Source organism: Delphinapterus leucas, chromosome 2 (assembly GCF_059928025.1).
Source record: "Delphinapterus leucas isolate spDelLeu-1000000601 "Yukka" chromosome 2, BTC_Dleu_Yukka2, whole genome shotgun sequence".
Taxonomy (NCBI): Eukaryota; Metazoa; Chordata; class Mammalia; order Artiodactyla; family Monodontidae; genus Delphinapterus; species Delphinapterus leucas.
In genome coordinates, this window is record NC_143130.1 from 140874750 (window position 1) to 140887894 (window position 13145).

The 13145-nt window shown below is 34.7% G+C and overlaps 1 protein-coding gene across 1 annotated transcript in view; it reads right to left on the reverse strand.

The window, feature by feature from the left end:
- Window positions 1–8666: 8666 nt before the first annotated feature.
- Window positions 8667–13145, reverse strand: part of C2H14orf39 (chromosome 2 C14orf39 homolog) — a 53349-nt gene continuing 48870 nt past the window's right edge. Inside the window, 1 exon segment of the mRNA XM_089906270.1 lies at window positions 8667–9037. Coding sequence (XP_089762396.1) covers window positions 8838–9037 — 200 coding nt within the window. The 3' untranslated portion in view covers window positions 8667–8837.

The window sequence follows — 13145 nt, forward strand, 5'->3', positions numbered from 1 at the left end:
AAAAGGAATCCATATTGGAAAAGAAGAAGTAAAGCTGTCACTGTTCGCAGATGACATGATACTATACATAGAGAATCCTAAAGATGCTACCAGAAAACTACTAGAGCTAATCAATGAATTTGGTAAAGTAGCAGGATACAAAATTAATGCACAGAAATCTCTGGCATTCCTATCACGAATGATGAAAAATCTGAAAGTTAAATTAGGAAAACACTCCCAATTACCATTGCAACAAAAAGAATAAAATATCTAGGAATAAACCTACCTAAGGAGACAAAAGACCTGTGTGCAGAAAATTATAAGACACTGATGAAGGAAATTAAAGATGATACAAATAGATGGAGAGATATACCATGTTCTTGGATTGGAAGAATCAACATTGTGAAAATGACTCTACTACCCAAAGCAATCTACAGATTCAATGCAATCCCTATCAAACTACCACTGGCATTTTTCACAGAACTAGAACAAAAAATCTCACAATTTGTATGGACACACAAAAATCCCCGGATAGCCAAAGCAATCTTGAGAACGAAAAATGGAGCTGGAGGAATCAGGCAGGAATGTTGGCAGGAATGTACAGTGGAGAAAGGACAGCCTCTTCAATAAGTGGTGTTGGGAAAACTGGACAGGTACATGTAAAAGTATGAAATTAGATCACTCCCTAACACCATACACAAAAATAAGCTAAAAATGGATTAAAGACCTAAATGTAAGGCCAGAAACTATCAAACTCTTAGAGGAAAACATAGGCAGAACACTCTATGACATAAATCACAGCAAGATCCTTTCTGATCCACCTCCTAGAGTAATGGAAGTAAAAACAAAAATAAACAAATGGGACCTAATGAAACGTCAAAGCTTTTACACAGCAAAGGAAACCATAAACAAGACCAAAAGACAACCCTCAGAATGGGAGAAAATATTTGCAAATGAAGCAATGGACAAAGGGTTAATCTCCAAATTTATAAGCAGCTCATGCAGCTCAATAACAAAAAAACAAACAACCCAATCCAAAAATAGGCAGAAGACCTAAATAGACATTTCTCCAAAGAAGATATACAGACTGCCAACAAACACATGAAAGAATGGTCAACATCATTAATCATTAGAGAAATGCAAATCAAAACTACAATGAGATATAATCTCACACCAGTCAGAATGGCCATCATCAAAAAATCTAGAAACAATAAATGCTGGAGAGGGTGTGGAGAAAAGGGAACACTCTTGCACTGTTGGTGGGATTGTAAATTGATACAGCCACTGTGGAGAACAGTATGGAGGTTCCTTAAAAATTAAAAATAGAACTACCATATGACCCAGCAATTCCACTACTGGGCATATACCCTGAGAAAACCATAATTCAAAAAGTGTCATGTACCAAAATGTTCATTGCAGCTCTATTTACAATAGCCTGGAGATGGAAACAGCCTAAGTGTCCGTCATCGGATGAATGGATAAAGAAGATGTGGCACATATATACAATGGTATATTACTCAGCCATAAATAGAATCAAAATTGAGCTATTTGTAATGAGGTGGATAGACCTAGAGTCTGTCATACAGAGTGAAGTAAGTCAGAAAGAGAAAGACAAATATCGTATGCTAGCACATATACATGGAATTTAAGAAAAAAAAATGTCATGAAGAACCTAGGGGTAAGACAGGAATAAAGACACAGACCTACTAGAGAATGGACTTGAGGATATGGGGAGGGGGAAGGGTAAGCTGTGACAAAGCGAGAGAGAGGCATGGACATATATACACTACCAAACGTAAGGTAGATAGCTAGTGGGAAGCAGCCACATAGCACAGGGAGATCAGCTCGGTGCTTTGTGACCTCCTGGAGGGGTGGGATAGGGAGGGTGGGAGGGAGCGAGACGCAAGAGGGAAGAGATATGGGAACATATGTATAACTGATTCACTTTGTTATAAAGCAGAAACTAACACAGCATTGTAAAGCAATTATACTCCAATAAAGATGTAAAAAAAAAAAAAAAAAGACCACAAAAACCAAATGTTGGCGAGGATGTGGAGAAGAGAAACCTTGTACACTGTTGGTGGGAACGTAAACTGGTGCAGTCACTATGGAAAACAATATGAAGGTCCCTAAAATAACTAAAAATAGAACTACCATATGACCCAGCAATTCCACTCCTGGGTATATATATGAAAAGAAAAACGTGAACTTGAAAAGATATATGTACCCCAATGTCCATAGCAGCATTATTTACAATATCCAAGATATGGAAGCAACCTAAGGGTCCATCAACAGATGAATGGATAAAGAAGATGTGAGATATATACATATATATATATATATATATATATATATATATATATATATATGTAATGGAGTACAACTTAGCCATAAAAAAGAATGATTTTTTGCCATTTGCAACGACATGGATGGACTTGGAAGTTATTATGCTTAGTGAAGAAAGTCAGACAGAGAAAGACAAATACTGTATGATATCACTTATATGTGGAATCTAAAAAATACAACAAACTAGTGAATATAACAAAAAAAGAAGCAAACACAGGTACAGAGAACACTAGTGGTTACCTGTGTGGAGAGGGAAGAGAGGAGAGACAAGATAGGAGTAGGGGGTTAAGAGGAACCAACTACTATATATAAAATAAATAATCTGCAAGGATATATTGTACAGCATATGGAATACAGCTAGTATTTTAGAATAGCTATAAATGGAGTATAACCTTTAAAAACGGTGAATCACTATGTTATACATCTGAAACTTATATAATATTGTAAATCAACTATACCTCAACTTAAAAAAAAAAGAAGAAAAAGAGCATTTTAGAAAAGAAAAAAAAGTAAAAAGAACAAGGTTACAGGACTTGCACCACCCAATCTCAAGATTCATTATAAATCTACAGTAATCAAAACAATGTGGTATTGGTAAAAGGACAGACATACAAATCAATAGAAAAGAATAGAGAGTCCAGGAATAGACCCATACAAACATGGTCGATTGATTATTGCCAGGGAGCTCCCTGGTTGCCTAGTGGTTAGGATTCCGGGTTTTCACTGTCATGGCCCAGGTTCAATCTCTGGTTGGGGAACTGAGACCCTGCAAGCTGCACGGCGCAGCCAAAGGAAAAAAATTGATTATTGCCAAAGGTACAAATGCAGTTCAATGGAGAAAGGGTAGTCTTTTCAGCAAATGATGCAAAAAAAAAATGTATCTTGATACATATCTCACATCTTATATAAAAACTTAAAATGTACCACAGACATAAATATAAATACAAAACTCTAAAACTTTTAAAAGAAAACATAGGAGAAAAATTTATGACCTTGGGTTTGGCAAAGAGCTTTTAAATATGACACCAAAAGCATGTTCCAATTATAGATTGGACTTTATCAAAATTAAAAATTTTTATTCTGTGAAAGACACTGTTAAGAGAATAAAAAGATAAGCCACAGATTGGGAGAAAATATTTGCAAATAAAGGACCTGTGTCCAGAATACATAAAGAATTTGCGTAATTCAACAATAAGAAAACAAACAACCCAAATTTTTAATGAAAACAGATATTCAGATGGAAAATAAGCATATGAAAAGATGTTCAACATCATTAGACTTTAGGGAAATACAAATTAAAACTACAGCAATATACCACTTTATACCTATTATAATGGCTAAAATCTTAAAAACTGATAATACCAAGTACTGAAAAAAATGTGAAGCAACTGGAACCCTCATGCACTGCTGGTGGGAATGCAAAATAGTACAGTCGCTTTGGAAAAAGTTTGGCAGTTTCTTATAAAGTTAAACATATACTTATTGTGCAACCCAAGAATGCCACTCCCAGGTATTGACTCAGGTGAAATAAAATTTATATTCACATAAAATCCCATACATAAATGTTTATAGCAGCTTTATTCATAATCACTAAAACGTACCAAAATGCCTCTCAACAGGTAAATGAATAAACAAACTGTACTACATCCATACAATGTAATACTTAGCAATAAAAAGGAACAATCTATTGACTTATGCAACTACATGGATGAAGCTTAAATACATTTTGCTAAGTGAAAGAAGCCAGACCCCAAAGGCTACAAAGAATATATTTCCACTTATATGACATTTTGGAAAAGACAAAACTATAGAAACAGAAAACAGGTCCACTGTTTCCAGGCTTTGGAAGTAGAGAGAGGGGTTGGCTACAAAGGGTCAACACTAGGGAACTTTAGGGGTGATGGAACTGTTCTGTATGGTTCTGTAATGCTGGATATATGGAACTCTATTTGTTAAAACCTGCACATCACAAAGAAGTTTTACTTCTTAAAAATCAATCAGGAATTTAGATAAACTCAAGATGAAATGCAGAGGACCACAAATGAATCTAACTGCTTTATAAATGAGTGACATAATCATAATCAAGGGGGTAGGGAAGACAGGAGCTATCCTAAGTAACTTTGGAAAACAGTGTTTTGACTGGATACTCTAATACTATATACTATATAATAGGCTAGAAAATATCTCCCCAAAGATACCCAGGTCCTATCCCCTGGAACCTGTGAATGTTACTTTATATGACAAGAAAAAGGGGGAGGGTCTTTCAGATGTTATTAAGATTTTGAAATGAGAAGATTATCTGAATTATCCAGGTGGACTCTAATGCAACGACGTGTTCTTATAAAAGAAGGGCAGAGGGAGATTTCACACACAGAGAGAAAGCCTTGTGAAGGCAGAGCAGAGAGAGATTTGAAGATGCTGGCTGTGATGGTTAATTGCATGTGTCAACTTGGCTAGGATTTAGTATCCAGTTGTTAGGTCAAACACCATTCTAGATATTGTTGTGAAGGTATTTTTTAATGTGATTAACATTTAAATCAGTAGACTTTTCAGCAAAGCAGATTACTCTGGCTATGGCTTTATCCAATCAGCTGAAGGCCTTAGGAGCAATGACAGGTTTCCCAAAGAAGTTTTGGCCTCAAGACTGTAACATCGAAACCCTGCCTGAGTTTCTAGCCAGCCAGGTCTCCCTGCAGATTTCAGACCCAAATTGCAAAATCAACCCTTACCTAAATTTCCAGCCTGCCAACTTGTCCTACAAATTTCAGAAGTACAACCTGAATAATCATGAAAACCAGTTCCTTAAAATAAATCAAGATGATAGATGAGAGACGGAAAAGGGAGGAAGGGAGGAAGGAAGAGGGGGAGGGAGGAAAAAGGATGGTGCTATTGGTTCTGTTTCTCTGAAAACCTAACATAATGACCTTGGAAAATTGGAGTGATGTGGACACAAGCCAAGGAATATCAGTAGCCACCAGAAGCTGAAACATGCAAGGAATGGATTCGCCCATAGCCTCAGGAGAAAGCATGGTCTTGCCTTGATTGTGGCCCAGTAGAACCGATTTTGGACTTCCAACTGTAAGAGAATAAATTCCTGTTGTTTCAAATCCACCAAGTTTGTGGTAATTTGCTACAGCAGCCATAGAAAACTAATATGACCTATAATAAATTTCTCACAAGGTCTGAGTCCACAATCCTGAAACTACATGTATCCTAGGGTTGAACAGAAAATAAATAAGTTGTAGATAATAAAAGCCAGATTTCTCACTGCCAGAGAAAGGAGTTATACAAATAAGCAAAAGGGTAATACTAAAATGAGCCTCATGTTGCTGAAGTTATCTGTATAAGCTCATGTTTGTTTTGTTTTGTTGTGAGCATTTAGTCAGTTAGATAGACACATGTACGTACAGATAGATTAGTAAACATTCATCTGTTTCCTAGCTCTGTCTACTGAGAGATCCTGGCTTTGTCCACTGAGGAGTAGTGATACCCCAGTAATTATTGTGTGCTCCTTTGAGGATAAATCAGAGTCTTGACTGATTTTGGAATATTCCTCTCATCTACTGAGAATACCTTTCATAATTGTAGAGAAAAAAATTATTCTAAAGATATTAAAATAGCTTTTTTCTTAAACATGATAAGATATGCAGTGTTAGTTGTTAACTAAATGAGAGAGGGTTCTGGAACTGGACTTCATATTTCTGAAATCTTGTTGAGTAGAAGTAGAGACAAATTGCTGTTCTGAAGATTACAGCAGATTTCATCTATCTTTAGGAGAATACCGCTCTTTAAAAAATTACCTTTAGGGCTTCCCTGGTGGCGCAGTGGTTGAGAGTCCGCCTGCTGTTGCAGGGGACACGGGTTTGTGCCCTGGTCCGGGAAGATCCCACATGCCACGGAGCGGCTGGGCCCGTGAGCCATGGCCGTTGAGCCTGTGCATCCGGAGCCTGTGCTCCGCAACGGGAGAGGCCACAACAGTGAGAGGCCCACGTACCGCAAAAAAAAAAAAAAAATTACCTTTAGAAGGCTATTTGATCATACAAAGTTATTTTTGTGATCTGTATTAGAAACACTACACTTGCCTTCACCAGTTGGAGGACCTGTGACATTCAAACACAACCAAATAACTGATTCCTTCCTCCTCTTACCTTATACCTAGATGGTATTCAATCAAATGTACTTAAGGTATACTTTTCCAATTTTAGGTGTTAGGAGTATCAAACAACAAGACAATGTTATTATCACCTGGAACTTAACACTGCATAATGCCTCCTAATTGGTTTAACTCTAATTTCTCCCAACTCTAACTGTATTGTCTGTTTAATCTTAGCCATTTCTTTTTTCTTGCAGCTCTGGCATTTAAGATTAAGTTCCTTATTGCCCTCAGAAATCAAGTCAAAACACTTGAAGATCCTCTACAAATCAGTACCGTATCTATTAAACTCAATTTCCTACTACGTATTATTTTCCACTCCAATTAGGCCTATTCTTGAATTTCTTCCACATACATTAAATTTGTGATTGCATTTTTCTTTTGCTCATCATATTGTCTCCGTTATGTAGAAAGTCCTCCCTGCCTCCTTTACCAATTCAGTTCAACTCTATAAATTCAACAAGCATTTAATGAAATCCTACTAAACACTAGCCAGTGAAATTAAGCAATAAAAAATGTAAACTAGAAAAAGGCATCAACCTTATACTCAAGAATTTTATCATCTACATACTTTTAAAGTCCTAATTCAAGTCCTACCTCTTCAATGAATCCTTCCTAGGCTTTCCAGTCCATGATGGACTTTCTTTTCTAATTCTTAAAGCACTCAATCTCTTCTCTAGCAGAAACCAAGTTATAAGCTGTAGAATTTGATTATCAACTATTTTATTCGCATGTGCTTTTGTTTCCTAAGTTTTGTCTCTTCAACTAAATTATAAGTTCCTTGGGTATAAGACTATATCTTTTGGCTCTTTTATATGCCCTCAAAATGTCACACACACTATAGATACTTTAAAAGCACTTATTTTATTTTACTTCTTTTATTGATACATGATAAATCTAACCATACTGGTTTGCTAGACATTTCTCTATTTAAGGTAAAAATAAACCATGGAATCAGTGGGTTTTCCAAGGCTAAAACCAGTTTTGAACCTCTTACTAAATAATAAGCCAGTTACAACATTTTTATCCTTTCTCATATATAGTAAATGTCTTTATTACATCAAAACTACCAATTAATTAAATCATAGGAACAATAAAATTAATAGTTGGTATAAAAAGAAAAATTCCAGGTTTTTAACTGAAATTTTCATCTTTCAACCAGCTGTTGAAGGTTTTTTAAAACACAATCCAAAGTTTCCTTAAATTCTTTCTAACATTAGTTACACCATCCTTTTGACTTCCAAAAAGTTTGGGAAGGTTTACTTTAATACAATTGTGATATGTTATGGATACCCTGAAGAAGCAAGATTGATTCTCACCCAAAATTTGGTTTGGATATTGAGACTGATGACACCACACATTCCAATAGGGTATGAAAAAGTTATTACTCATATAATAACATTTTCTGGGGAGAGCAGACCAGGCCTCACAAGCTGGTCTGAAAATGGCTTGATAGAGCAGAGAAGGGAGACTGGCTTTGGGTTTTTATGGTGGTTAGGGGTGAACCATGGCAAAAGTTCCTATACATGGTTTGAACTTCCCACTGATGCCAAAGAAGGAAACACCTGTGCTTTCTTACCAGCTTGACCAGATGTGGGGCAGAAGGGGAAGAAAACAGGGTGAGGCTCAAAGTCTTTCAGCAGTCACACATCAAGATATGGATCAGACTCTTTATTTCTTGATAACTCAATACAACTAATTTTAAAAAGCACAAATACAAAGATATTGAGCAATTATGTTTATATAATTTCATCAAATTTTAATTATCTTCATTTAAGCTATATAATTGATTGACAAGCAAATACTACATATAAAACATAAAGGTGAATTTTTTGTTGAAGACAGGAAACAAAATTTTAAATGTTCTTCAAAAAAGTTTAAGCAAAAATATTAATGGTATCACAATTAATGCAACCAACCAATTTTCAGAAATTACTCTAGCCTTTCACATTTAATTTCCTTCTACTAAAGCTATTAGAATATATGATAATATTTTAATTTTTGTTGTATTAGAAGAAAATAACACATTTTATTCACTATCAATAACAAATTCTTTGAGATCATTATTAAAGTACCACTCTTTTACTGCAACAGTGAAGCATAGGTTCTGTATGAATATAACTTGCAAAATCAAAACCAAAATAAATAATGATAGTTAATGCTGCAAATAAAAACAAAAGTAGATGACACAGTCTTAATTTCCTTCAATATTTAAATAAATATAATCAAATAATGTTACTATGGTAACCATTTCTTTAATCAACAAAAGAAAGTGGTCTTCATAGTTTAAGTAATAATGTAAATTTCTGCCCTAGATGATTACAGAGTAGTAAAATAATTCAATAAATTAGTAACTAGTTCAAAATAAAGTAAATTGTGTGGTATTTTGTGAGGAGGATGAAAACTCTTTTTCAGAAGAAGGTGTTGGGTTTTGATCCTGTTCAAATGGAAACACAAAACTAAAATCATCTCTTCCAGCTCCCAATGTATGAGTTGAAGAGTCCAATGGAAAAGAAAAAGTAAAGGTATCTTCTCCTTCTGGTTTCCCAAATAAGTTTCCTGAGGAAGATAAATATTACAATATCATGCTATTCATGTTACATAATATGATTAATTTGGTTATAATCTACCAAATTACAGTTTACTGCACACAATAAACAGGGTAACATTGAATCACATATTTAACTGTTTTTCTCTTATGTGTAAAGCATTGTCCTTTGTACTGTGGAAGGTTAAACAGATCCAAACTTAAACCCCACTTACATGTAATTTGAATTCAAGTATATAAAGAACTAGTATATAAGGTAGAAAGAGGAGTAATAAATGTCAAATGGAGAGAATAACACAAAGGAACAGAAATAGGTGTACATAGGAAATATAAGGGTAACAGAAGTCAATTCAGCTTATCAGAACCATTGAGAAATAACAAAGAGTTATTAAAATGGAATTAATAAAGATGAGCTTGTAAAGACTGCTGAATTTCCAGCTATAGGATCTGGACTTTATTTGATAGATAAGATGAACTCATTAAAAGTTTACAAGCAGAAGGGCTTCCCTGGCGGCGCAGTGGTTGAGAGTCCACCTGCCGATGCAGGGGACACGGGTTCGTGCCCTGGTCCGGGAAGATCCCACATGCCGTGGAGCGGCTGGGCCCGTGAGCCATGGCCGCTGAGCCTGCGCGTCCGGAGCCTGTGCTCCGCAACGGAAGAGGCCACAACAGTGAGAGGCCCGCGTACCGCAAAAAAAAAAAAAAAAAGTTTACAAGCAGAGATATGACAAGATTTGAACTGCTTTATAAGGATTACTCAGGACAGAATGTGTAGAAAGCCTGGAACAGGAAAATGTTTAGAAATGGGGCTAACAGGAAAGAGATGATGAAAGCTTGGCATTACCTACAATCATAGAAAAGGGAATGGAGAAAGAAATGCTAGATTTGAGACATACTGTATAAGTCAAATTTATTCAACTATTACTTATTGCATAACTACAATATACTGTTTATGGCATTGTTCAAGGAAATTGACAGAACAGTGAAAAGGATTTTATAGTTTTAAAAGGAATTTTTGAAATCAACTTTACATAAAGAATTACTTGGTTAATGATTCCCAGAATTGCCTTTAAGGGAAAATATTGTTTTTCATTCATTATATTATTTAAGACTATAATTATAAAAATATATTTTCAACATCTTAATTAGAATTTTTAATTACTATTAAACAATTTTAAATGTATGGTAATCCAAAGACTTACTTGAAATAAGTCTTTTAAAGCATCTATACTTTTTCCACAGAGAACCAATTCAATTAATACGTTAAGCAAAACAATTTACTTTGTGCCACTTTGAAATTTCATATATTTTCAAATATCTCAGTTATTTTACCCTAAATAAAGCTGAGCCAACCAGCAATAGGGTGGGTGGGTAGATGGATGGCTGGAGGGATGGACAGATCAGGATGGACTGATCCTTGGGTTCTTCCTCTCTCCCTTTCTCACTTCAGTACATATCCATAAGACTTAAACAAAGGAAAACAGCTATAACATAGCTATAGATCCAGAAAGAACTAAAAATCTTGAATCTCCCTTTGAAAAATGCATTTGACATTATTTTAATTTCAGAACAAAAGAAGTTCATATGAAGTCGTCATAAAACTCCTGTGATCACCTTAAATAAAATAATAGATTACTGTACAAGATTACTGTGTAGTCTAGGTGCTGTGGAGAATTCAAAGGTAAACAAGAGTCCCTGTCCTCAAAGAACCTATGATTAGAAAAAATTATATATATATTCATAATGACAGATAATAATGGTATAGATACAAAAAAGTATTTTAAAAAAGACATTCAGAAAAGTGAAAGAGCTTTTTTTTCAAAATAGAAAATAAATTTTATTTCTATGATAACGATGACTAAAAATTCAGAAAAATATCTTAAAAATTTATAATTTGTGATAGTATGTGCAGAAGTCATATACCTAGAAATAACCTAATTAAATATGGCTACTTTACTTTTACCGTGTTTTAAAAATGACTAATGGAAAGTCAATTCCAATTGCTGTCTGTCTGTTGTTGATCTGGGAAGTTTTCATAGACTCAGTTACTTAGTCTTCAGATAATATCCTCTTTACTTTCTGTTAGGCAACCAGAGCCCCAAGTTTTACAGCTTGGGGAATAGTCTTCATCTAGGCCCTTTTAGGGAGAGACCTTTTTGGAATGGAATGTCAAAGGGGAAAAATAAAAGGTTCTGTGGAAGAGAACTTGGTCTTGAAAAGATGGTTAGAAAGTGATAGAAGTCGAGGATTTCAGGAAGAAAAAGTGGGTAAGAAAGTGTGGGCAGATTTGGGATGCAGTGAGTTCTTCAGTATGGCCAAAGCACAGATTATTTTTATAGGAGAAAAGGTTTAGGAGCTAGGTTAGAAAACTGGGAGCATAATTTGCTACTCCAGGGGAGCCACTAAAGGTATTTAACCAGGGCAATGAGATGGCCAACATTATGCATAAGGAGAGTAATTGGGGTATGATCTATAAGTAAGCTAAAAGGATGAAAAGACCAATCACAATGTTACTGCAATAGCCCAGGTGAAAGGTAATAAGACTTTGAAATATAATGATTTCCATATAATGAAAATAGAAAAGAAAATAAATATTTCAGAGACAGAACTGATAAAACTTGATGACTAGCTGAATGTAGTCACAGGCACAGAAAGAAGTTAAAATTAACCCTGATGTTCTGAGTCTTGGCAACTAGAATAATGGAGAGACCATTAGGTATATCAGAAAGAGAACAAGTTTGATTTCAGATATACTGAGTTTTTAATGTCAACAGATGCCTTAGATATAAAGAGATATCAATTATACAATTATAAATAAGGTCCTACCAGACGACTTCACTGGTGAATTTTACCAAACATTTAAAGAAGAATTAATTGTCAATCTTTCTCAAGCTCTTCAAAGAAATCAAAGAGGGAACATTTCCAAACTCATTTTATGAGGCCAGCATTACCTTCGTACCAAAGCCAGAAAAGGACACTACCAGAAAAAAAACTACAGATCAATATCTCTGATGAATATAGATACAAAAATTCTCACTAAAATACTTGCAAACTGAATTAAGCAGCATGTTAAAAGGATCATTCATCATGCTCAAGTGGGATTTATACCTGGGATGCAAGGATGGTTTGATGTATGCAAATCAATCAACATGATACATCACATTAATAGAATGAAAGAAAAAAATCATATGATCATCTCAATAGTTGCAGAGACAGCATTTGACAAATTCAACTCATTCATGATAAAACTCTTAAAAAATTACGTATAGAAGAAACTCACCTCAACATAATAAGCATAATAAAGGCTATATACGATAAGCCCATAGCTAACATCATACACAATAATAAAAGATTGAAAGCTTTTCCTCTAAGATCAGGAGCAAGATAAGAGTGTCCACTCCCATTCAACATAGTATTGAGAGTCCATGTCAGAGCATTCAGGCAAGAAAAAGAAATAAAAAGCCTCAAAATTGGAAAGTACGAGGTAAAATTATTTCTATTTGCAGATGGCATGATTTTATATATAGAAAATCCTAAAGACTCCACCAAAAACTTGTTACATCTAAACAACAAATTCACTAAAGTTGCAAGATACATAATAAACATCCAAAAATCAGTAGCATTTCTGTACACTAACAAATTATCTGAAAAAGGAATAAAGGAAATGATCCCATTTACACCAAAACAATTAAATACTTAGGAATAAACTTAACCAGAGAGGTAAAAGACCTCTACTCTGAAAACTACAAGACACTGGTGAAAAAAATTGCAGACAGAAATAAATGGAAAGGTATCCCATGTTCACAGAAAAAATTGAAGACAGAAATAAATGGAAAGGTATCCCATGTTCACAGATTGGAAGAATTAATATTGCTAAAATGACAATACTACCAAAAGCCATCTATAGATTCAGGATGATCTCTACCAAGATTCTAATGACATTTTTTACAGAAGTAGAAAAAAATCCAAAAATTTATATGGAACCACAAAAGAAAAGCCAAAGCAATCTTGAGAAAGAACAAGGAGGGAGGCATCACACTCCTGATTTCAAGCTACAGTAATCAAAACAGAATGGTACTGATATAAAAACAGACAAATAGATCAATGGACCAGAACTGA